Raw genomic sequence first — 27,500 nt, 5'->3', positions numbered from 1 at the left:
ACACACACACACACACACACACACATACACAGACACACACACACACACACACACACACGCAACCACTATCCTGAAAACCGTATCCCCCTGGGAAGCTTACTCCTAAAACGGATGACTCAGACAACATTGGCAACCATGGGGACGGTGTGTGTGTGTGTGTGTGTGTGTGTGTGTGTGTGTGTGTGTGTGTGTGTGTGTGAGCGCGCGTGCGTGCGTGCGTGCGTGCGTGCGTGCGACGCCTGTTAGTAAGAAATGTTTCTCCAAAGGTTTTTACCAAGGCTGTCCCACAGTAAAGCCATTATACTTCCAGGTGGCGTTTTGTTCGTCTTGACAGTGTGTACTGTACCTACTGTACCTGCACAGCTCATCTCCTCCCTGACGTCCTCATCACCGGCTGGCTGTCAGCTGTGAGCAGCTGCTGTGATGATCACCCCCATTAAGCCGCATGTACACTGTGCGATAAAACCCACGATTCTGGGATGCCCGGGGTAGCTCACCGGGTAAGGCGCGCACCATATGAAGACTAGTTGGCGCGCAGTGGACCCGGGTTCGATTCCCGGCTCGGGTCCTGTGCCGCATGTCCTCCCCTCTCTCTCTCCCACATTTCCTGTCTCTCTACACTGTCCTATACCATTAAAGCTGAAAAGCCCTAAAAAATATCTAAATAAGCCCTAAAAAAAAACAAAAAAACGATTCTGAGGTCGTAAGGTGGTCGTGGGTTGTCGCAGACAATCGTAGCTCATCGTATGCAAAATCGGGACTCGCAAGTCACACAGTGTGAGAAGGTGTACGATCTGCGATTCATTGCTACGACGTGCTACGACCTCCCTACAAAATATCTGGCATGTCAGATATTTTCGTTGTAGATCGCAGATCACATAGAAGTTTAGCCAAGATGAATCGTGGGCATAATCTTGGCTGACATAGATTGTATAGTGTGAATACAAATCGCATAGTGTGAATACACACGTCGTATGGTCGTATGGTCCCGGTCGTACAGTGGGAAGGGATCCCCGATCTAAGATTTTTTCAGTTGTACAGTGTACAGAAGGCTTTAGCTAACAGACGAGGGCCACGGAGATGATGGTGATGATGATGATGATGATGATGATGATGATGATGATGATGATGGTGGTGGTGATGATGATGATGATGGTGGTGGTTAATCCTGCCCTGGCGGGGGGGGGAGCTGTGTTCAATACAGTCTGGCGCTAGAGGAGGGGGGGTGGAGGAGAGGATGGGGGCGGAGGAGAGGAGGGGCGGAGGAGGGGAGGGGAGGAAGGAGGAGGGGAGGGGGGCAGAGGAGGAGTGGGGCGGAGGAGAGAGCCAGCACCACCCCCCAGTCAAACCTTTTTTCAAAGCCACTCCCCCGTCTCCTCTCCCCCCGCTGAGCGTCAACAGACAAAGCACACACCGGAATCTGTGCACACAGAGAGACACCACAGATCTCATCTCTCTTTCTCCATCATCTTTTCCCATCCACCTTTTTCCTCTCTCTCTCTCTCTCTCTCTCTCTCACTCTCTCTCTCTCTCTGTGTGGACTCCCTAGTCCTTCACACCTCCTCTCACACAAACTTAGTGTGAACCTCCCCTTCCCTTTTTTTCCCTGGGACTCGTGGGATTTGGCCAGTGAAGAGGCGTTAGCTCTGTTTTTGTCAGTTGAAGCTTCTCACCATGCCGCAGGGCTGAGTATTCACGCCCTGGCGTAGAGGGAGATGGGATAGGAGATCTGTTGCCTGGTGTTAGGGTGTTATCAGAGGAGTGAAGAGGCCACTCGGGCGTGTCTCCAGAGCCCTCCAGTCCCAAAGGTGGCTCTTCTCTGTCACATCTTTCAGCCTCCTTCCAGGGGTTAGTTCAGAGCTGACAGCCCGAGGAAAGGCAGAGTCTTGAACCCTGACCCTTGACCTCTCTCTCTCTCTCTCTCTCTCTCTCTCTCAGGGAAGGTACTGAACACGGACCTGCGTCACTACCTCAGCCTGCAGTTCCAGAAGGGCTCCCTGGACCACAAGCTGCAGCAGGTCATCAGAGACAACCTGTACCTCCGCACCATCCCCTGTGAGTCTGGCGCACACACCTACGCACACACGCATGCACATGCATGCACACACATGCACGCACACACATGCACGCATAAACAAACAAATGGTTTGGCTCATAGGCTGTGACAAAACAATGGAAGACAACAGATCAATTACTCAAATATTTATTGAGCATAAAACAAACTGAGCCAATGAGAACAGCGTGCTCAGGGAGAGGGGTTCTCCCAGAATGCCTTAAGTTCCTGGGCAGGGACCCAGGAGCTACGTCACACCAAATACGACCACCGGCCTGATTGTTCCCCACTGTGACGGCCTGTTCCCCACTGTGACGGCCTGTTCCCCACTGTGACGGCCTGTTCCCCACTGTGAAGGCCTGTTCCCCACTGTGACAGCCACTCTATCAATAGGGAGCAACGGCCGATGTTCTCCTCCTGAATTAACTGCACTCTGTACTCCGGAACTAAAGCTTCTCTTGCTCTAAATCCCGTTTGAACTCCAGTTCCTTTAAATACTTAACACGGCTTGATCATACTCCAGCCGTAACATTAGCAACTTCTTTTGCTGTTCAAAAGTTAAACCAGGCACAGCTATTTCCAATAGTTGGTCATTTGTAAATTGGTCCAACAAATTACTCGCTGAATGACAGCGGGTAAAATCCTAAACGGCTGGAGCCATAACGTGTCACGACCATGACACTACTCCTGAGCTACAACAACAACAACAACAACCCAATAGCACAACTGAGAGATGGCCACTTCCAGAAGTTCCCCTCTTCTCAAGCTCACCTCTCCCCAGACCTAGGCTTCATGCAGCTACCGGTGGTGGCTACTTACGCACTTGTAACCCACTGGCACGGAGGAGGTGATCAGCGCGCTGACAGCCCATCGAACCGAGGATGTCCCCCCCCGGGTCAACCGTTCTAACCGCGTTCACCACAACACTACCGCCAAACGTACAACACGCTCCAAAGGGAACACGCCGCCACCGCTACCAGGAGGAGATTAACCGTAGCTCCCGATGGACCAGACTGTCCACCACCCAACTCCCAGCTGCACCTAATCAACCACTTAACCGAGGAGCCAATTAATAGGCTAACAACAAGAACAACCAAACAACCAAGGTGAAGAATCTGATCTGTAAAGAATCTAATCTGAGCACGACCAAACCTATGCATAAACCACGTACAGAAAATACTCAACCAAAGAAAAATCCAAAAGTAGCCTAACCGACCTATGGCCTCAAAAAGAAAAACAAATCCAGGATTGCTTCCGCCACAAGCAGAATCCCGGACGAGCCCCCAATCATCACAAACCAGCTTGTATAGGCAGTGACCAAACAATGGGACACCACAAACGGAACTTACATTACTCAAATATTTATTGAGCATAACACAAACTGAGCCAATGAGAACAGCGTGCTCAGGGAGAGGGGTTCTCCCAGAATGTCAGTCAGGAGCCTTAAGCTCCTGGGCAGGGACGCTCAGCTGTTCCCTGTCAGCAGTAACGACCCTCCCAGCCCCGCCCACCAACTCCAATCTGAAGGGAAGCAAGCAAACACACTAAACAGAGAGACTGGCAGAGAGGAGAGCTGTAACACACACACTCAGGCTATGGCAGACTAGACAGCACGGTCAAGAACACAGTGTTTCTCCTCTTTCTCCCCCTCATGACTGGTGGTGTGTGTGTGTGTGTGTGTGTGTGTGTGTGTGTGTGTGTGTGTGAGGGGAAGGTGGTAGGATAGGGGTATGTTGTGTGCAGAAAGGGGGATCACAGGCAGGCGTGTGAAATGTTTCAAGGACTAAGCCGCTTACCCCTCATGTCTATGATGTTTTTTGTAGAGGAGAAATATCACTCTCACTCTCTCCCCCTCCCTCTCTCTCTCCTTCTCTCTTACTCTATTCTTGTTTCCCTCTCCTTTCTCTCTCTCTGTCTCCTCCTTTTCTCTCTCTCTCCCTCTCCTTCTCCTTTTCTCTCTCTGTCCCCCCCCCCACTCTATCCCTTCCCCCCTCTCTCTCTCTCTCTCTTTCTCCATCCCTCTCTCACACACTTGTCCGTCACCCTGTGAGCTGGAGATATCTGGCTCCTGGCAGGAGAGTCAGACACTTAATGTCTGTAGTCCAAGCTGCCATGCGGGTGGTGTGTAAGCTCTCTCTCTCGCACATTGTCCTCATAATGGACGCACCCCTTCTCCTCTCTCCTCCTCCTCCCCTCCTCCCCCCATTGTCTACCGTTCTAACACCCAGACGTGGCTGGCCCCCCTCAGCGTGACCAGGGCATTCTGGGATATGACTGAGAGGGGCGAGCAGAGACCATACGGTCGAGGAAAGAAGCCGATAGGGGGGGGGGGGGGAGAGACAGAGGAGGAGAGAGATAGAAAGAGGAACAGTGAAAGAGAGAGCCCCATGGTGCTTCCAGTCTAGTTAGTAATCCCTAGTCTCTCGTCCTCAGCGCTGGCCTCAGTTCAACCGGGACAGCCTGGCGGCATGGTCAATTTTATAGGGGGGGCAGGGGGGGCAAGTGCCACCCCTGATTGGCCAGCCCAACTCTGCTCAAATTCTAAAAAATAAAAAAAATATTTTTTTAACTAATTAACACAATTATTAAATACATAATTGTGATTTGTACCAGTTTGTGTTGGGTCATCATTCATTTTAATAGTGTATTCATTACTTAAACTAGGCTACCTTTAAAAATATATATATAATCCACCAATGGCACAACTCGTCCGTCAACCTCAACTATTTCCGGTTTGATTTGTTACCGCAAAAAAATGAGATCTGACTGTACTGCTCAGTGCTCAACAAGCTACAACTAGTCAACCTGCTCACAATGGCGAAAAGAGCTATAAAAACAATTGACCACTTCTTCATTAAAAAAAATTAAACTGGCAATGCTAATGAAGAAGCTACCACTCGAAATGACACCGCAGCAGGTGCAATCGAATGCAGAAGTGCTCCAGAGGCTATTGAAGCTAGCACACTAGCAACATCACCATCGGCGAAGAAGCTAGCACCAGCAGGCAGTTGCAGTTTGATGTTGTGATGTTGGGTATGGCCTAGTGCTCAGTCATAAAGTCATATTGACATGCTTGTGGTGTCTAGATGAATTTTGATGCGTTGTGCATATTGAATTGTCATACGGATTTCTTATTAGCATACTGTTCACAACTGCCATTCTTTGTAAATAGATGGGACGGGACGGGACGGCAGAACTGGGTTTTTTTTCTCACGTCAAAATTGCCCCCCCTACTCTGAGGGTAAAATCGCCTATGCCTGGCGGTCCTCCGAGGATGGAACAAAGATCCTGCAGCCGGGTCTTAAAAGCTCCTCAGAGGACAAAGAGAGGGGAGGAGGAGGAGAGGGAGAAGAAGAGGGAGAAGGAGGCCCCGGGTCACACTCAGTCCTGCGAAGACTCCCCCTCCCCGGGGAGACACTCAGCTCAGACTGCTCTTAGACTCTGTCCTAACAGTTCTCTCTCTCTCTCTCTCTCTCTCTCTCTCTCTCTGTCTCTCTCTCTGTCTCTCTCTCTCTGTCCGTCTCTCTCTCTTTCTCTCTGTCTCTCTCTTTCTCTCTCTCTCTCTCTCTGTCTGTCTCTCTCTCTCTCTCTGTCTCTGTCTCTCTCTCTCTGTCTGTCTCTCTCTCTCTCTCTCTGTCTCTCTCTCTCTGTCTGTCTCTCTCTCTGTCTCTCTCTCTCTCTGTCTCTCTCTGTCTCTCACTCTGTCTGTCTCTCTCTCTGTCTCTCTCTCTCTCTGTCTCTGTGTGTCTCTCTCTCTCTCCGTCTCTCTCTCTCTCCGTCTCTCTCTCTCTCTGTCTCTCTCTCTGTGTCTCTCTGTCTCTGTCTCTGTCAAATTCAAATGAGCTTTATTGGCACGATAGGTGAAAAGAACCCACATTGACAAAGCAGTACATAAAATCAACATTCAAAAAATCAACATTCCGATTATGTATAAATAAATAAATAAAAAGTGAGTGTGAGGGTGTGTTATCTCCGACAGTGAGGGGTCTGGGTTGCTGCGAGTTCAGCTCCCAGACCCAGCCATATAGTATCAGTGATTATGTGATAGTAATTATGTGTTTGTGTATAAAAACATAACATAACATACACAACAAAACATGAAGCTATATATCAACAATACAATAGAAAACATTTAACAATAGTTTGATTTATAATATAATAACATGGGGAGCTGGCAATATCCTTCAGATGTTATCACTGAGATGTTTGCTATACATTAGAACTTGTTTCCCTTAACGTATGACAACAGTCAACATATTTAGCAGCTAATACTGCACACTGACTTTTGTCTCGACATAAATATGGCAGTTTCTCAGGATTAGGGAGGTGAATAAACTCAGGATATATATTATTTATTTTATCAAAGAAAATCTCTCTTAAATGTTTATATTTCTCACAATAAGAAGTGAGATTCTGTTTCAACATCTCTCTGATGACAAAGTGAACACAGCCTGGCCTCCTTGGGTAGCCAATACTGTCTGCGGCGGCCTGTTTCTATGGCCAGGCTGTGTCCGCTCAATCTGGACCTTGTCAACGTTTTCCGCAGTCTTCTATCAGTCACTGCAGTCAAGTATCTAGCTACCGTGTACTCTCTGTTTAGAGTCAAATAGAAATCTAACTTACTTTGTGATTTGGTGGTTTCATGCCAATATTTGATATACTTTTCTTTTTGTTTTGAGATGATTTGGTTGGATCAGATTGATGATTGAAGCCCTGGGGTTTGTGGGCAGAGGTTCAGGATCAGCTGGCAGAGGGGACTCTTGTCTTTGCTCAACTCTTGGCACTGTAGGGCTTTGTAATGGTAGGCGTGGGATTCACTTGATTGGAGATGTTTGTAGAATTTGATGGCTCTCTTTTGAATTTTTATTATTAAAAGGTACTGACCAAGTTCAGCCCTGCATGCATTATTGGCTGTGTGTCTGTGGATTCCAAGTATGTTTTTGCACAATTGTGCATGCAGGGCTTCCAGTGAATGTTTTTCCCATTTTGTGAAATCCTGACGGGTAAGTGGGCCCCACACTTCACTGCCATATAATATTATTGGTTCTATTACTGAATTTAGAATTCTGAGCCACGTTCTAATTGGGATGTCAATTGGATTTTTTCTTTTGATGGCGTAAAAAGCCCTTCTTGTCTTCACAGCCATGCCAAAATGTCCAGTGGAATTGATAATCAAGCCTAAATATGTGTAATGTTTTGTATGTTCAATTTCTGTTTCCTAATGTGAATTTATTTTTCAGAGAATTGGATCGTTTTTGAAAGGTCAATATTTTGGTCTTTTTCATATTTATAGTTAGTGCCCATGTTTGGCTGAACTCATGGAGGATGTCCAGGCTCTGCTGCAAGCCCTCTGTGGAGGGAGAAAGGAGAACCAGGTCATCCGCAAACATCAGGCACTTGACCTCAGTGTCCTGCAGGGTCACACCCGGGGCTGTGGATTTCTGCAGTAGTTCTGCAAATGTATTAATATAAATGTTGAAGAGGGTGGGGCTCATACTGCACCACTCTCTCTCTCTCTCTCTCTCTGTCCCTGCTCTCTCTCTCTCCCTCTCCCTCTCCCTCTCTCTCTCTCTGTCCCTGCTCTCTCTCTCTCTGTCCCTGCTCTCTCTCTCCCTGCTCTCTCTCTCTCTCACCCTCTCTCTCTCTCTCTCTCTCTGTCCCTGCTCTCTCCCTCTCTCTCTCTCTCTCCCTCCCTCTCTCTCTCTCTCTGTCCCTGCTCTCTCTCTCTCTCTCTCTCCCTCCCCCTGTCCCTCCGTCTCTGTTCTTCTTCTAGAACAGGGAGTGCCAGTGTGCCAGGCTCTGCCGTACGTGTCGTTATTTTCAGTAACTCGGGGTTGTTAATTGCGGAAAAGTATTTTCAAACTTTCAGTTTGGAAGTTTCAAACTTCAGATATATTCGATATTCAGCTCAAAGACACTTTGAAACTTTTCCCACTGACACATTCTAGAGTGAATGTCTTTGGCTGCCTTGGAAGTAGGTTGTAGGGCCACAGCCCGATTGAAGTCTGGCCTTCTCTGAGCCTGATGGCCTCGCTTACATGAAAGGCTGTGGCAGGGCTATGTCACATCACTGTTCTCTGCTCTGCCTCAGACGGCCTCTGATCTGATGTCCCGAGTGTGTGTGTGTGTGTGTGTATCTGTATCTGTCTGTTTCTACCGTGTACGGTCGTGACTCCGTGACTTCGGCAGCCAACTACAGAACTGCAAATGTAAGAATGAGACAGGCTAATTTACACTTGACACACACACACGCACTCATGTACACACACACACGCACATGGTGTCTCATCAGTCCTCTTGTGTTTCCTGACAGGGAATCGTTGTCCGCTTTGATATAGCTGTCAAACAGATCTACACGTCTCTTGTCTGCTAAATTAACTACTTTCCATTCCATTGACTATGTACCTGTCTCTTTGTCACATGACGAGTTTCACTCTGAGCCACTGGTTCGGATTTTTTTTTGTTGAAAAAAACGTGCTTAAGCTTCTGTAAATAAACGGTTTGCTGCATTGTAGATAAGAGACAAGCTGATAATAAAGAGAAAGGGAGAGAAATCAAGAGAGAGACAGAGAGAGAGAGAGACGTTACTACAAAGATATGCTGCTTTCAAGTAGACAGCGGGTTCTATAATGACTGGCTGCCCATTATGTCCTCAACAGCTGGCTCTGAAAAAGAGAATTACAAACAGCAGCACTGGTGAGATTTCATAATAGCACAGCCCATCTGGAGGAGGAGGAGGAGAGGAGGGGAGGAGAGATGAAAGGAAGACAGAGGACAGAGGAGAGGAGGGGTGGGGAAGAGAGGGGAGGGAGGAGAGTGATTGGGGAGTAGAATAGAGGGTTGGATGGGGGGAGGACAATGCAGGAGAGGAGAGGAAGTTGGCAGGTATACCCGCTCTGTCTCCAGTTCAGTTTAATTGGGAAGCGGATGCCTGTCTCGGAGGAGCAGACACACTTATAACGAGAGAGGCAGCAGAGGCTGCTATTACACACCATCACCATCGCCACAGCGGCGGCTTTATATCCCATAACTCAGATAACAGAGACACGACCAAAGGAAGAGACGTACAGCGAAGTGTTTCCAAGGCAATAGAACAACCCAAAGGAAAGAATGTGATTCTAGCCGTGCATCAAGCAGCAGGCCTTTATTCGCTAATTTGCATTCGATCCTTAATTCATACTGTATATGATTTCCGATTTAACAATTGAGCTTTTGATTGATTTAATAATTGAGCATTGTACACTAAAACAGGTGTGTGTGTGTGTGTGTCAAGGTTATTATAGTTACTGTAAAGAAAACTAACTAAAAAAACAAAAACTAGGTATGAAAATACATGTTACTGTAGTTAAAGAATGCTCTTTTTCGACAACCTGGACCTTATTTACAGCATATTATAAGACGTTTGACTCACCAAGATAACTTTGGTGTAATTCGGAGGCCTGTAGAAGAAATTTAAAATCCAGCGCGATCCAAGTATATCCATGTAATGGCGGCGGACGGGGCACCGAGAATGCAGCTTCTAAAAAATGTATTTTCTGCCACGAAACGGTTGTTTTCATCAATCTATTTTTATGAATCGATAGTTGTGCTTCCATAGAGCGAGGGCTTGTTTCACATGCCTCTGTAATATGATCTTTACAAACGTCTTTAGAAACTAAATAAAGCTTCCCCACTTGCTTCAGCATGCATGCGCACAGCGCGCAGACTGGCTATTCTCCGTCTGTAGGCTACACCAGCGGCTCACATTCTCTACACTACAATCGGCTTCCATCATATTCTTAGTCATCTTCTATATCCTCAAAATCTGATAAATATTCAGCCATGTTGCACACAATATTCCAGGCACCAACAAGCCGATCGTAGCGTAGTAATATGCCGTAAATAAGGTCCAGGTTGTCGAAAAAGAGCATTCTCCTTTAACTGAAATAGAAATAAAAATCAAAACTAGGCTTTACAAAAAAACGATAACTAACTAAAACTAACTACAATACACTTAAATAAGAGAAAATGTCTAGTTTTTAGTATTTTTCATTTCATACATAAACCTATTATTTTGGGTGGATATGAAATCTATCCTTCAATTGTTTTTGCTGTGCCCTTGCGCAGAAGTTGGTTTGTTTCAAACGGAGTGAAACAACATGAGCTCACGAGATCAGGATGGTCTCACGAGGCTAGCGCAGAAGAAAAAAAACGAATACTAAAACTAATAAAAACTCAACTGAAACTAAGCATTTTCAAAAAATAAAAACTAGACTAAAATAGCAAACCCGCTTTAAAAACGAATTAAAATGACTGCGCAGAACTGGATCGGGGCTGGGCGTTTTGAGGAGGAAGAGGAAGGAGACAATGACAAATACATTAAGGCCTCTTTAAAACTTCTTAAATTAAAAAATCCTGTGTCTTAAATCCAAACAATACAATGCCTGAGTAAGCATTAGCAGGTTTATTCTGCATCACCCAAGGCCTCAACTCACAACCAGACACCAAGAGAAGGTCATGTTCTTGTTTGATCCAAGTGTGAAGCTAGCAGTTTGACCTAAAAAAGTATACATGTCACAGCTAGATATTTACCCCATAGGAATCCTGCATGAACATATTAGTAGGCTTACATACTATGATGGGAATGAGTTGTGGGACTCTGGACTGAGCATGGATTCACTGATTGACTGATTTGATTGAATTGAACACAGGTGGCACTGATTGAAACAAAAGACTGGTCAGATGAAGTGATGCAAACAAAAGCAAACAAAATAAACAGTAACAGCTACAACAACAAAACCAGTAACTGCTGCAAGTTAAAAAATATTAAAAAATCATGTCACAGTGCAGTATGCATTAGCATTTTTATTCTGCATACTATGCATACAACATTGAGCTCATGTAGAGCTACCTGCCATGTGAGAAGCCACAGATGGTTTCATACTGACTTAAACATCACAGTCATTGCATGTACTGCATAGGTGCCAGAATAAGGGGGACACCGGGACTTTTTGTCCCCCCACTTTCAATGAAAAAGTGTCCCCCGACCCTCATTTTCAATTAATGTTTTTGGAACGGCAACTTCAGGTATAACGGTAATAGAACGACCGCTATATGAGTTGGCTTGTCTCCTTTGCGATCATCAGAACCGTGTAGAAACAACCCCACAACTCGTGTTTTCTCCTGGCGAATAGATGCTGAAAATCCAATTTGGAGTGGACCAGAAGGCCGAAAGCCAACGTGCCAGCGAGCAGTTTGAAAAATAAACATTTTGTTGTTAATTCAATGCAAGCTGGATCAACAAATGCAGATGGCTGCATTATATTGAGTATTTGGTTTGCGTTGACTGTTTTAGCTGTGTCAAAGCGGTGGAGAAAAGTCTAATTAATAAAGTCTAATTAATGAAGATAATGAAAGCTGCCTAAACTCCATCCACAAACAAGGGCTTTTTTCAAAAGTTAAAAATATATGCCTTCATCTGAGAGAGCCTTTTCCATTAACTGCTGATGTTAGGCTACGACGGTAGGCTATACTATTCCTCTTTATTTCTAGGAACGGGAGAACAAGTAGGCTATCCTAGGCTAATAAGTAATAGTAATCAACAACAATAAAGACTTGAAGATGGAATAAAAACACAAAGCCTACACAAAGCCTAAGCGCACGACTTCATCATCAGTCCCTCCAACCATTCCATATATGGGTGGGCTTATTCATTTCACTGCCACTACTTTGCCGCTGCCAGCAACCAGCGCGGAAAAAAACGCTCGTGAGTCGCAACACACTGCCAGTTATAGGCCCATTTTGCCGCCACCAGCAACGCACAACCAGCGCTGAAAAGATGTAGAATGGTAATATTTTGGAAAATTATTTAGCTATTGACCTTAGCTGACCAGAGTCAGCCCACCTGTTGAGGTGGCAGATACGAATTTCAGATTTTTGTGTTGAAGCCTAGAGTCAAAACGAAAAAGATTCAGTGAGTTGGCGGACGTAGGCTACCCTCAGGAGCTGTGACCCTGCAATTCAAGCTAACGTTGTGGGTGAAAATGCTAATTAGAGGCAGCATCAACAAACCAGCTTCAGATTTCTTGGAAGGCCGTTTGAAAGAAACGTTTGTCGCTCATCCAATGTGAGCTGGATCAACAAATGGAGATAGCCGTGTCATTGCGGTGGAAAAGGTACAAATTAATGAAGATGGATGTTAGCTGCAAGTATGTCTAAACTCCAAAGCAAATCTCAGTTGCTTCGCCTGAGAGAATATTTTACACTGCACTGACATGGATAGGCCATAAGCAGAACAGAAAAAAAGACTAACACCTCTCATGCATGCTCATAGTAATATTTTGGATAATCTTGACATTGATGCCCCAATGGGACCATTATCAGTGCCAACCCAAAGAGAAAGATTACTTTTGCAGTTATCTGATGCAGGCAGCAGGTAAGACAGTGTTTTGTTTTTAGCTGCCGCGTATGCAGCAGGCATCGTCTTTGGAGATTGGGCTTTATATGCTTCCGTTGGGCAGCCAGCATGCATTTGTCTAAGAGTTGGGCTTTGGCTGTGATCTAGGCTACATTACATCCATGGTGGTGCCGCTGTGCAGGACAGTTAATTGGTGCCATTGTGACAGCGTAGGCCAGCATAGCACAGCCTTTTGTTCAGCAACCGCTGTTCAAGATACGTCCGCACAGCTATGCAGGTTGGAGCATACAAATTCACCAGAATGCAAGAAACTCCCATCTGCAATTCAAAAATACCACGAGTGGCAAAAACCAAAACCAAAGACTAAACAATAAAACCAAGGTATACACTCAAGTGGAGAACAAAAGGCAAAGCTTACAAGCTTACAGACTTACAAGTTGGCACAGGACAACACCATGGACAACGCACAGCTACAGCAAATACTGAACAGACAAAGAACAAGAGGGGAGCTACGTGTAGGCTATATATACACTGACTAACAAGATGGGTGGAAACCAATCAAACAATCATTGGCACAGGTGTCCTCTCAATCAGAGTCTATTTAGTCAGTTGTCATCCGAGGGCCCACTATTGGGGCGGGGTTGCCAACAACAACGTCTCTTATTGGTGGAGACATTGCTGTTGCACTATAGGATTGTGGGTAGTGTGTTTTTTTCCTGTATGAACAACAGTAGTTTGAGGGGACAGACTTCAAAATACTGTCAAAAATACAGTTTTTGAGATAAAAATCTGAAATTTTTCACACTACATCTACCATGTCATAAATATTTTGCCATTTTTTTCATGAACATTGGGGATTTATTCAGTGAGTATTTTCAGTAGCTGCATACAGTACTGTTTTCAGTAAAACACTGATGCGCTGTGGGCTCCATTTTTGATATTTCAAAAATATGTAAAGATTGTTTGTGGAGGACAGTCTGAAGATGTAGTGTAGTAATTGGGGTGTAAATTGTTCAAAAATGTGGGAGTAGTAGGGTTTGATAGGTCCTACAGTTTTTGAGAAAAACAGAGTGATTATGTTATAATTCCTGCCAGCTCAAAGCATATGGAAGTTTCTGCTCACTTGGGCCTACATGTTGGTGGTAGTTGCAAGGTGATAAAGTAGCACGTATGGCTGACTTGTTATGATATTTTTAAGTTTTAAACTTTAGACGATTGCAGTAGTGCCACCATCAGGACTATTGCCAATGCCAGTTGGGGACTTCTGGCATAGGACTGGACCTATGTGCAAAGTTTGGTGATTTTTCATGCATGGGAAGATTCAGATTCATCCATCCATCCATCCATCTTCATCCGCTTATCCGGAGTCGGGTCGCGGAGGCAGCAGTTCCAGCAGGGGGCCCCAGACATCCCTTTCCCTGGCAGCATCAACCAGCTCTGCCTGGGGAATCTTTAGCCGCTCACAGGCCAGTGCGGAAATGTAGTCCCGCCACCTAGTCCGGGGTCTACCCCGCGGCCTCCTCCCAGCCGGATACGTCTAGAACACCTCCCTAGGGAGGCGCCCAGGAGGCATCCTCACTAGATGCCCGAACCACCTCAAATGGCTCCTTTCGACACAAAGGAGCGGCGGCTCTACTCCGAGTCTCTCCCGGATGACTGAACTTCTCACCCGATCTCTCAGGGAGACCCCAGCCACCCTCCGAAGAAAACTCATTTTGGCCGCTTGTATCCGTGATCTCGTTCTTTCGGTCATCACCCATCCTTCATGACCATAGGTGAGGGTGGGGACGAAGATAGACCGGTAGATCGAGAGCTTCACCTTTTTGGCTCTGCTCTCTTTTCGTCACAACAGTGCAGTAAAGCGACTGCAGAACCGCACCAGCTGCTCCGATTCTCCGACCAAACTCCCTCTCCATGGTTCCCTCACTTGTGAACAAGACCCCCAGATACTTGAACTCCTTCACTTGGGGTAAGGACTCCTTTCCTACTTGGAGCGGACAGACCACCAGTTTCCTACTGAGAACCATGGCCTCAGACTTAGAAGTGCTGATTCTCATCCCAGCCGCTTCACACTCAGTTGCGAACCTATCCAGAGAGTGCTCGAGGTTGCAGGCAGATGATGCCATCAGGACCACGTCATCTGCAAATAGCAGTGACGTAATCCCCAGCTCACCGAACTGAGAACCCACCTCCCCACGACTACGCCTCGATATCCATTATCGATACAATTATTGTTAGTCGCTTTGGATAAAAGCGTCTGCTAAATGACTGTAATGTAATGTAATGTAATATCCTGTCCATGAAAATCACAAACAGGATTGGTGACAAAGCGCAGCCCTGGCGGAGGCCAACCCCCAACGGAAAGGAATTCGACTTACTGCTGAAGACACGGACACAGCTCTCGCTCTGGGTGTACAGGGATTGGATGGCCCTAAGTAGGGATCCCCTCACCCCATACTCCCGCATAACCCTCCACAAGACCTCTCGAGGGACCCGGTCGTAACCCTTCTCCAAGTCCACATAACACATGTAGACAGGTTGGGCAAACTCCCAAGCCCCCTCCAAGATCCTTGCGAGAGTGAAGAGCTGGTCGGTAGTTCCACGACCAGGACGAAATCCGCATTGTTCCTCTTCAATCTAAGGTTCGACTATCGGCCGGACCCTCCTTTCCAGCACCTTGGAGTACACTTTCCATGGGAGGCTGAGTAATGTGATGCCTCTATAATTGGCACACACCCTCTGGTCCCCTTTTTGGAATATTGGGACCACCACCCCAGTCTGCCACTCCTTTGGCACTGACCCGGACTTCCTCGCAATGTTAAAGAGGCGTGTCAACCAAGACAGCCCCTCAACACCCAGTGCCTTCAGCATTTCTGGACGGATCTCATCAGTCCCTGGGGCTTTGCTACTGTGGAGTTGTTTGACTACCTCAGTGACCTCCTCCAGGGAAATTGTCGATGACCCCCATCATCTCCCGGCTCTGCCTCAATCGTAGAGGGTGGATTAGTCGGGTTCAGGAGTTCCTCAAAGTGCTCCTTCCAACGCTCAACAACCTTCTCAGTTGAGGTCAGCAGTGTCCCTTCCTTGCTGTATACAGCTTGGATGGTCCCCCGCTTTTCCTTCCTGAAGTGTCTGATGGTCTTCAAGAAACACTTTGGTGCCGACCGAAAGTCCTTCTCCATGGTTTCTCCGAACTCCTCCCACACCCGCTGCTTTGGCTTGGTCACAGCCGAAGCCGCAAGCCCTCCGGGCCAGTCGATACCCTGCAACTGCTTCTGCTTCTGGAGTCCCCCGAGCTAACATATCCCGGAAGGCCTCCTTCTTCAGTCGGATGGCTTCCCTGACCACCGCTGTCCACCACGGTGTCCGAGGGTTACCACCCCTTGAGGTACCTATAGCCCTCAGGCCGCAGCTCCCAGCTGCAGCTTCAGCAATGGAGGCTTTGAACCCCGACCACTCATGCTCGATGTCCCCAACCTCCACAGGGATGCCTGAGAATCTTCGCCGGAGGTGACAATTGAAATCTCTCCGGACAGGCTCTTCCTCCAAACGTTCCCAGTTCACCCTCACTACACGCTTGGGTTTTCCAGGTCTGTTCAGAGGTTTCCCCCGCCATTGAAACCAGCTCACCACCAGATGGTGATCAATGGACAGCTCTGCTTTTTACCCGAGTGTCCAAAACACATGGCCTCAGATCAGATGATACGATAACAAAATCGAAGGTGTTCTGATGCCAGGTGTACTTGTGGGCATCCTTGCATTCCAACATGTTGTTTGTTTTGGACAAACCGTGACTAGTCCAACAACAAAACACCACTCGGGTTCAGATCGTGGTGGCCATGTCTCCCAATCACGCCCCTCCAAGTTTCTCCATCATTGCCCACGTGTGCATTGAAGTCCCCCAATAGGACAGTGGAGTCCCCTGCAGGAGCCCCAAATAGGACTTATGGTCTGCAGGAAGGCAGAGTACGCCGAACTGCTGTTGGGTGCATAAGCACAAACCACAGTCAGAGTCCCCCCCCCCCCCCCCAAAGTCCTAAGGCGCAGGGAGGCGACCCTCTCATCCACTGGGTTGAATCTAGCACAGATTCAGATCAAGATTCAGATTCAGAATATTGGCAAATACAAGAGGGCTGAGACTGCCTGGCCCCTAATAACCTTGGTGTGTGTGTGTGTGTGTATGACTGGCAGGCACCACCAGGCTGCCCAGAGATGGGGAGGTTCCAGGGGTGGACTACAACTTCATAAGCATGGGAGACTTCAGGATCCTGGAGGAGAGCGGCCTGTTGCTGGAGAGCGGAACCTACGACGGTGAGTACTGACTCTTCTGGGCCCTCTATGGAACCTACGACGGTGAGTACTGACTCTTCTGGGCCCTCTGTGAAACCTACGACGGTGAGTACTGACTCTTCTGGGCCCTCTGTTGAACCTACAACTGTCAGGACTGACTCTTCTGGGCCCTCTGTGGAACCTACGACGGTCAGGACTGACTCTTTTGGTCACTCACTTACTGTTAGTCCAGGAGGGCTTTCATATTGTCCAGAGATGATCTGTGTTCCCGAGTCTCAGTGATGAAGCAAGGACACCTCCTGTGAGGTTGATTGTGTTTTCTATAGACGGATGAATGTACATACTGTAAGCTCTTACTGCTCAGGTGAGTTATGGTGTTTTCTATAGAGTGATATTACAATACATTAGTCATTTAGCAGACGCTTTTAGCGATAAAGTGCTTTCAATGTGGGTAGTCAAGTGTACTATTTATCATAAGTGCATCTCTTAAACAAGCATTTAAGAGGTTAACCTAGTGCAGAAGTAGAAGTGCAAGCCCAGCTAAGTAAGTGCTAGGAGGAGGAGTCAGTGTAGTGCTCCCTGGATCTCACTCCTCAGGTGAATTATAGCCAGGCTTGGAGAAGTGAGTCAACCAGTGCTCAATGTCGTATTGATCTATGCAACACGATGAAGGGCTTATTTGAACCGAGGCCCACATCAACAGTGGTCCTTAGCACCCTTGAGCTGAGAAGCACTCACTAATGAAGGGCTTTTTGAAGTGTGCGTGTGTGTGTGAGAGAGTTTGTGTGTGTGTGCCACCAGCCAGCCAGTTCAAGAAACATTAACCTTAAGTTTGAAGAAAGATAGTTCAGTGCATCTGGTGTGTAGAATAAAAACCCACAGGTGCTCAGGAAGGGGGACACATGTTGCCGGGGATCTGGGCGGCCTGGAGATCTCCTGCATCGACATTGCCGATGCTATTTAGTCACTGCCTGTTCTTTCGTGTGTTTGTTTGACCCCGATGAAGGCCTGCTGGAGGCCGATACGCATTTGTTTTTAAACATGATTTAGCCCCATCGAGGAAGGCTTTTTATTTTCAAAAACCAACATTTTGAGCGGTGAGCTCAGCAGGGGGTGTCTGGGAGAGCGAGGAGCGGTTCTGACTGGAGTGGCAGGTAGACTCTCTGAGAGGGAGAGACAAGGGAAGGAACAGCCCTGTGAGCGTGGAGTCTCACCACTCACCTCACTCATATATGTCTGTGTGTGTGTGTGTGTGTGTGTGTATGTGTGTGTGTGTGTGTGTGTGTGTGTGTGTGTAGGTTCTTCAACCCGCTTGCCCTGCTCAACCCCACCAGTTGGCTGCACCACCAGGACACACACACACACACACATGCATGGTTTATTCATGAGATGCTGTCGCCCACCTGTTTTTCACACACACACTCCCTGAGACTCCCTGCTGGCTGTATCCTTGGTCATGTTCAGTATGCACAGTGGCTTCTTTATGTGCACTTTAAGCAACCGTGCTACATAGAAATAACCTGCAAACCAGATGGTTTGCTTCCCATAACCACTTGGGACCTCTCTGTTTAAAACTGTTTGGAAAAGGGCGGGCTCTTTCAAAAACACTTGACAGGTGATTGGATCATGAACCATCTCACTGTCTAACTTCAACCGCTCCTCGCTGTCTTCACATCTAAACCCGCCCAGCGTACAGGTGGTGTACATTTTGTGATCTGGCACAAACGGATATCCACGGAGAACGTCCGGACTGATTTGCGAGAAGAAAAAAAAAGTGAGCTTGCGAGATCAGGATGGTCTCACAAGGATTATATAGAACGATTTGTGCTTTGTAGAACCAAAAGAAGAAAAGGTGCCAGATAGAATTCCATCATTCCAGAGAGAACCCCTTTCAGGTCCACAGGGTTCTATATGGACAAGGCTTCATCTGTTGTTACAAACGGTTCTATACAGAACTCTTTTTTGAGCGTACGTTAGCTCCTCCCCGGGCCAGATAGTTCTGTGGCTCCGTCTGTCTCTGAGCTGTCATTGGACACATTAACCGTAGCCCTGGGCTGACATTCGCTGCTGTTTGTTGCCTTGGTTACTAAGTGGCAATGCAGCACTAGAGTCTCAATCTCAAACCAGCTGCAATAAAAATGTATTCATCTGCTACTGTTTTTTAACATCTTTTGTCCGTACAATAGCCTAGTTATATAACTCTACAGGGGTAGCCAACCCGATCGCACCCATTGGCGTCCAAACGGCACGCTTTACCACCGTGCGGAGGCGCGCGAGCGTTTAGCATCGAGCAAAGCGTCTGCTCGCCCGGGTGCCTGGCTTGTGCAGGGGTATCACGAGATGCGGAGCATGCCCACTAAACGCCATCCGAGTAGCTCCACTCCCGGGTCCAGTTTCAGAAATTAGCCTGATCCCTGTATCCACGTCTAACCCCTGTGTTGACGTGGATTGTGCTTGTGTACACCGTGAAAGCTAGCCAGCTAGCTAGCTAGCTCATATTCTAGTTGTAACTGTAGCTAGCTAATTAGACGTGAGTTTTGTAAAAAAAAAAAGTAAAAATAGGCGCATTGTACTTGTCCTGTCCAGACCCTCTGAGCTGACTCAGATCCATATTTGTCCAGCTAGTCAGGGGATGCATTGAAATGTCTGAAAGCGGCCGTTACTGTAGGAACGACGTCCTGACGCGCTCTGTCGAGCACCATGGCAGGATCGGTCTGCTACTGAAGGTGCTCCTCTGCCTGACCAGAGTGTTGTGGAGACATTGACCCAGACGGCCAGCAGTTTGACCAGGATTGGTCTTTCAGCTTGTCCATTCTGACGGAGTCCGCTGCCTTGACGCTGCGGCCCCGGCACACAACCGCGTTGAAGACAACAGCAGGGAAAGAAGAGCCTTCCCAGGGTTCCCCTCTCTGACACAGCAGAGCTGCTACTCCCCCCTCTCCCGCGAGCCAGCGGAAAACTATTTCATTAGGAGGGAAGGGAAACAGACGCATTATGTTTGTGAGTGGAACAAGTTCACACAGTTCCCATTCAGAGAGTGAAAGTCTGACAGTACACAAGTAGCAACTGCAGTGCAGTCAGCGTATCTGCTGTGTGTGTGTGTGTGTGTTTGTGTGTACTGTCTATGTGTTTGAGTGTACCATTTGTGCCATGTGTTTGTGTGCACTACTGTATGTGCCGTGTGGATCCGGGTCTGCTGAGTGGAGAAGGGGTTCCCACTGACTGGGTCTGATCTGACTGGTTTTGATCTGACTGGTTTTGATCTGACTGTTTCTGATCTGACTGGCTCTGATCTGACTGGCTCTGATCCGACCGGTTCTGATCTGACTGGCTCTGATCTGACTGGCTCTGATCTGACTGGATTTGATCTGACTGGTTCTGATCTGACTGGTTCTGATCTGACAGGCTCTGATCTGACTGGTTCTGATCTGACTGGTTCTGATCTGACTGGCTCTGATCTGACTGGTTCTGAACTGACTGGTTTTGATCTGACTGGTGCCGATTCCAGTTTCTGATCTGATGTGACTCTGCTTCCTGCTCGAGAATCTGTTCCCCAGGAGCCTGCTCCCCCCTCCACCCCCTCACACACACACACACACACACACACACACACACACACACACACACTCACACACACACACACACACACACACACAAGCACCCCGCTAGCCGCCCATCATCTCTGAGCTCTAGCAGCCAGCTGGGATTTATACCTTCAGAGGCAGCCAGATAACACACACACACACACATACTACACACACACACACACACACACACACACACACATAGACACATAGACACACACACATACACATACACACATGCACACATACTCTATACCTTACACAGATACTGTACACTCACACATACACACGCGCACACACACACACACACACACACACACACACACACATACACACACACACATGTGCACACACATACTGTAAACTCACTCACCCACTCACTCACACACACACACACACACACACATACTGTACTGTACATTCACACACACACTGTACACTCACTCTCTCTCTCTCACACACACACACACACACACACACACACACACACACACACTCATACTGTACACTCGCTCACACACAAACACACACACATACACACACACACACACATACAGACACACACACATACACGCACGCACACACGCACACATACACAGACTCCCCACAAAAACACACACACTCACCACACAAGCACACACATACTGAACAGGAGAGCTGTTTTAGCCTGCAGTTAAGTACACATCCTGAGTAATTTGATGAGAGAGAAGAGAGAGAGCTGAATAGAGAGAGAGAGAGAGCTGAATAAAGAGAGAGAGAGAGAGATGAATAAAGAGATAGAGAGAGAGAGAGAGAGAGAGAGAGCTGAATAAAGAGAGAGAGAGAGAGAGAGATGAATAAAGAGAGAGAGAGAGCTGAATACAGGTGAAGAATGCAAGACCATCAGAAAAGACCTGAGAAAAATAGCAATAGGTGTTTAAGAGGGAGAAGTGCTTTAAGCACCTACAGTATTGTATTTGAAATTGCTATTCTTGCACAGTTCACATGCGTAAATGTTTGTGTTACAGATCACAGTTTGAGCCCAACCGAAGAATCTTTACTTCAATCTTTACTTAAAAAAAGCAGTCCCACAGCCAGGGAAGCAGATGGCAAAAGGCAGGCTCTGTGTATGTCCTGAGGAAAAACACAAGAAGGCTGTTACAAAACTCTCCAGACAGACTTGAGAAAACCAAAGTGCCTCTTGGCAGTGCACTGACTTAAGTTAACATTGAACTGGCACTGAGTAGCAGGAAGCAGGTCAGATATATTCATGATGATTGGCCAACAGGAGCCAGGTGAGCACAGGAAGGAAGATGGCTTCCATCAGTCTAATGAACTGAGGTGGAAGCAACAGGCAGGGCTGAGCCGTAACTGTGTGTGTGTGTGTGTGTGTGTGTGTGTGTGTGTGTGTGTGTGTGTGTGTGTGTGTGTGTGTGTGTGTGTGTGTGTGTGTGTGTGTGTGTGTGTGTGTGTGTGTGTGTGTCGGCTCCCCAAGTCTCTGAGCTGCAGTTGATTGTTCTCGGGACGGAGAGCAGTGTGTGTGATGTCTAAAGCCTCTGGCAACGAGAAGGGGGGTGTGTGTGGGGGGGGGCTAGACCTCCACAGAACCCAGTCAGCTGGACTGTCTGTGTCACACCATGCCACCAGCGCTGAGCTGATCTCTCTCTCTCTCTCTCTCTCTCTCTCTCTCTCTCTCCCTCCTCCACACTGACACTCTGGAGTAATCGCATCAAGGAGGGGGAAGTACTCCATTTGGACGTGCATCGACTGCGTCCTACATCCCCCGCACCCCTTGACATACAGTAGACAGCTTTCCGTTCTCCAAGGGAATAGACACAATCAAAATGGCCTGGATTGAATGGAGTTGAGCTCTGAGAGCGTGAGAGTATTACAGGGAGCCGCGCTCTCTCACAACGACGCTTTTCTAAATAAAATGCTGGTTTAAGGTTGTCTCTTAATAGCTCAAGAGCCTGGGAAGAATTGCCTTTTAATAAACTTTTTATTCAGACTTCTTATACAGGCTAACTGAACGGGAGGGCGCTAAACATTTTGTCAAATGACGTTTGTGTGCGCGTTCACGCCCGGCCAGGTCCGCTGAGCGGAGGTGTTTTCAGGGGCGTCATGCAACCCAAAAATCTGAGGGGGCACGAGATAGCGAAGCATACGCGCACAAAATTTTAGTGTTTTTTTGTGCATTTTTGCAGTTTAAAATCAGGACACAGCACACTACCAGTTGCCACTCAAGCGGTGTGAAATTAAACTTACCAGTAGCGTTCTTTCAAGGACTTTCAAAATAAAAGTAAGGGAAAACAAATCAACTTTTTTTTACACACTTGGCATTGGTCCGAAAGATATACTGTATACTGAAGTACTGTATGAAGTATAGTGAATCTGATATACTGAATAGCCTAATATTTGGAGGACCTGTTCATCAGTAAGGACAACCTTAACTAGCCTAAATGTATGCAAGCAGACCATGAAAACTTGTTTATCTGAGACGAGGCGAGGGGGGGGGCTTCTAGGTCCAGTGTTAATTTGGAAGAAATTGTTAGCGATCTGGTCTTGCTGCTTATCTGCGTATTGGGTTATGGGGGACACCCTTGCGAACACGGGGAGTACATGCAAACCGCACAGAAAGCTGTATGATACCGCTGTCACCGCGAAATTGGAGACGAGGCTGCAGAATACCGATCCTGCTCCGCGTGGGTGCATGTGTGTTTCTGTGTATATTTGTGTGTGTGTGTGTGTTTCATTGATTTAAATTCCCCTTAGTTACTGTCTGATGCAGGTTCTCATGAAAGCTATCAGATAATCGGTTTAATCCAACTACAGGTACGGAGTGCAGGAGGCCTATAACACTAACGTTGACGTTCAGACCTGCTGCTGACTTGACTCTGACGGTTCTTAGTTCTGTGAGCTTTGTATAGGATCCTGAATAGACCCAGAGTTCGGCAGCGGACCGTGAGCACATTAGTTCACACCCCGACCCTGGGGATGTGGTTGGTTCCAAGGTTATTATAGTTAATGAAAACTAACTAAAAAATGAAAACTAGGTGTGAAAAAACATTTTAGTTAACTGAAATAAAAATAAAAACTAGACTTTACAAAAAAACAATAACTAACTAAAACTGTATTGTGTGTTTACAAAACTAACTAAAACGAACTAAAATTATTGAGAAAATGTCCTTAGTTTTAGTCTTTTTCATTTCATACATAAGCCTAGTATTTTGGGTGAATATGAAATCTATCATCCATTTTTTTTAGCTGTGTCCCTGTGCAGAAGTAACCTGACGTGCGCCAGATTTTTTGTTTCACACAGAGTAAAATAATGTGAGCTTTTGAGATCAGGATGGTCTCACTAGGCTAGAGCAGAAAAAAAAAACTACAACTAATACTGAAACTAACAAAAACTAAACTAAAACTAAGCATTTAAAAAAAAAAAAAAAAAACTAAACTAAACTAGCAAACCTGCTTTAAAACTAATCAAATCAAAATTAAACTGAAATTGAAAACGAAAAGTTAAAACGATATAAAAATAAAAATAATGAAAAAAGCAAAACTATTATAACTGTGGTTGGTTCCTGGTATGGAACCGTCATCTCTCACTCTGAGCAGGTCTCACCACCTCTTGGACATGAGCAACATAAGTCAGCGATGTCAGACAAGCCACCCTGCTTATCGACGCACACAGACAAGCACACACACATACACACACACACACGTGTCCTCGGGTTTGAAATGACAAACAGCTCCGCAAATCTCTCCAGACTGGCCTCCTTCACACAGCTTTACGTCTCACACACGCATTCATCGGTGTCCTGCGGGTCGTCTGCTTGTAGGTAATTAATCACGGTCGGTCAGGAGGCGCGCGGTGTGATGAATGTCAGCGCGGTGGCGGGGGAGACGGGGGTGGGGGGGGCGGGATTAGCCCGCCGCCATCTCTCGCCGCCGCCCCGCCGCTAATGAAGCCGTCTCTGACAAACGCGGGAGCGCCGAGTGGCGCCAGGAGAGCGGCGGGGGCGAGAGATCCGACAAGCGGGGCGGAGGATGACGCTTTGATCCTCGCTCTGCCTCTTCTGTTCATCTCCTCCTCCTCCTCCTCCTCTCCCTTTCCTTAATCTCCTCCTCCTCCTCCCCCTATCCTCAGTCTCCTCCTCCTCCTCCTCCTCCCCGTATCCTCAGTCTCCTCCTCCTCCTCCTCCTCCTCCTCCTCCTCCTCCTCCTCCTCCTCCCCCTCTGCAGGCTGGCAGCGAGAGCTGCGTTAGCAGCTGTGTGAACCCGCTGCTCTTTGGCGGTACCTGCTCAGGGAGGTGACACGCTAAACTGGAGGAGAGGTTTTTCGTCTCGTTTGGTTTCCTATACCGTTTATTTTGTCTCTGTAATGCCAGCCGAGTATTTCACAAAGCTGGCTGACTGAGTATGCCTGACCTTTGCAGTGAGTAAGGCCGCATGTCCCCTAGGCAGACCCTCTCTCGCGCGCCCCCCGCGATCGACTCGCTCGTGGGTGTTTATTATTTCACTTGTTTCACTTCCTGTCAGCCACCGCCATTATCAGTTGACTCAAACGTGTCTGTAGGATTGTTAGTATGCCACTTTATTAAGTTTTAATGTCATTTCAGGCGAGAAGGTAGGATGTAGATTCTCAATATGTGGTCAGTTTATCGAAATAAGCCCTGACTTCCACGTTTGGGGAGATCGCTGGCCAGGGTCTGTGTGACCCCTCTCATTTTTACCCTCTCCCCGATTGCAGACGGCACGCAAAATTCTCCTGGAATCTGCATAAAATAGATCAATCCATCCAAACCAAATCCATCCTATTATATGCTAATCCCAAGCGTCTAGACTTCGTACGTCGGCACTGAGTACCTCGCCACCGGAACATGAATCATCCACTTTCTGATTTCGCGCCCCCATTGGTTCTGAATGGGCTCGAGATCACACAATACATATTGTGAAATCCATTCCACCAAACAAGTCAATATCAATTGCAGAATAAGATGTCGCATTGGCAGAGAAGATTTGTCACGTTTCATGGGGGCATCTCACATACTCAGCTGTGCTGCTCATCCCACAAATGCATGTTCCTTACAAATGGGGCACCATTTAAAAGGGAAATAATCTGTCTGTCCGTCCGTCTGTCCGTCTGTCTTATGCCAATGCGAGAGCGCTGTGAAGTGTCAACACTTATCTGTCTGTCTGTCTGTCTTCTCTGTTGGCCTAGTCCTGTTGTGGAACATGTTCTGCTGTTAAGCAGACTGAGTCAGATCACAGGGTTGTAGAAACACAATCCCTGTCCCAAGCTGGGCTCAAACAGAGAGGAGATGATGTTTATGGTATTCACCCCCCTTGGACATTCACTTTGACATTATAGAGTACTCTGTGTTGATCACTGACACAAAAAACTAAATGAAATCCATTTTGATTTAATGTTGTGACACAATAAAATGTGAAAAAGTCCAAGAGGCGTGAATACTTTAATAGGCAGTTGAGAAATAGTAATAAGTCTGAAACTTCTATAAAAACTTCTATAAACTTCTTTCCTGTGGCATCTATTCCTATTATTTAATTAGATGTTATAAACCATGATTGAACTAAACAGGCTGTATGTGATGACAATTATTTTTGTAAGGCAAAGTAAATATTGACCTTAAAAATGAAAAATGTCCAAAACATAATTTTATACCACTTCATACATCACACGACGACGTGTTTAGGAAATAAATAAACACAAGCTTTGGCCGTGCAAATAATTATAATGAATAATTACTTTTTCTATGCATAATTGAGTCCTACAGGCTGCGCTGCAGTCAAGGATTGATCACCCCATGGGCTGAATTAGCAGTTTAACAAAGTTGTGCGCCCCCCGCCCCCCGCCCCCGGCCCCCCGCCCCCGCCCCCTCCTGACTGCTGTTACCCACCCTGAATATTCATAGCGAATCACTGGTTTTCTCTGTGTTAGAGAGATAGGTCGTTCAGTGATCAGTGCAATTGGTTGCTGCCTGGAGAGTCACAGCAGAGGGGGGGAGGGAATTTACTGAGTCATGACAGGATTGTGGTGTGGTTTTATGGGGTCCCCTGGGGTCCTACAGGGTTCTACAGGGTTCCACAGGGTCTAAGATGGGGAAAGGGTGTGGGGAGCTGGGTGTTATCAAGTCATGACAGGACTGTGATGTGGTTCAGAATCAGAATCATTTTATTGCCATTTGTACTTGACATACAGTAGGACCCCACTCATCCGAACTTCAGAGATCCGAACCTCCCGGTCTACCGGTCTAAACTTTTTTTTTTTTTTTTGCCTGCTATCTGGTTACTGGTGGGATTTTCATTACAGTACTGTACCCTACTGTGAATAAAAACAGAACTGTATGTAGACCTACATGTTGCCTGTAGGCTGTAGCCTACTGTCACGTTTCATTTCTGCATTTTGGATGGATGCATTTTCACAAGTAATTAAGGGTATTTATTGGTCTATTATGAGTCTATATGAAACAAGTACCACTTATTGAATTTGGTGCATTTTTACATACGTTTCAGTCATCCGGACATTTCAGAGATACGAACGACCTTCGGTCCCGTTGGGTTCGGATAAGTGGGGTCCTACTGTACATAGGAATTTTTTGCGACGTTGTGGAGCCAACAACAACACAACGATGTACCAGTGTCCAAAAACAGGACAGAAGACAAAATACAACATAATGCAAAATTAGCAGTGCATTTGGCCTACTAAAGAAACAGTGTAGTATAGAAACTCAGTATAGTGCAAAAATTGCAGGGGGCAGGGGGGAGTCAGAGGGGAGCCATGTTGATGAGGCTGATGGCTGTGTGGAATAAACTGTTCCTGTGTTGAGCAGTTTTAGTCTTTATCGACCGCAGCCTCCTGCCAGAGGGGAGCGGTGTGAAGAGGCCGTAGCGCGGGTGGGAGGGGTCGGTCATGATATTTTTGGCCCACTTCAGCGCCCTGGAGTCGTGCAGGTCCTGGAGGGAGGGCGGGGCGCAGCCAATCACCCTCTCCGCCGAGCGTATCACCCGCCGCAAATTAGTTTTGTCCCTGACTGTAGCGACGGGGAACCAGGTGGTGATGGAGAAGGTGAGGATGGACTCGATGTTGGAGGTGTAGAGTTGAACCATCATGGTCCGTGGCAGGTTGAGTTTCTTCAGCTGCCGCAGGAAGTACATCCTCTGCTTTGCCTTCTGAATC

At 47.0% G+C, this 27,500-nt stretch overlaps 1 protein-coding gene across 1 annotated transcript in view; it reads left to right on the top strand.

Moving 5' to 3' along the window:
- magi3b (membrane associated guanylate kinase, WW and PDZ domain containing 3b) overlaps positions 1-27,500 on the top strand; it is a gene marked incomplete at both ends in the record, with an annotated part of 162,633 nt that overhangs the window by 98,999 nt on the left and 36,134 nt on the right. Inside the window, 2 exon segments of the mRNA XM_084441328.1 lie at positions 1,939-2,055; positions 16,641-16,760. Of these exon segments, the coding sequence (XP_084297454.1) occupies positions 1,939-2,055; positions 16,641-16,760 (237 nt within the window).

This window comes from Borostomias antarcticus, assembly GCF_949987555.1.
Source record: "Borostomias antarcticus genome assembly, chromosome: 7".
Taxonomy (NCBI): Eukaryota; Metazoa; Chordata; class Actinopteri; order Stomiiformes; family Stomiidae; genus Borostomias; species Borostomias antarcticus.
The sequence above is the reverse complement of the archived record's forward strand: the minus strand, read 5'-3'. Positions and strand labels throughout refer to the sequence as shown.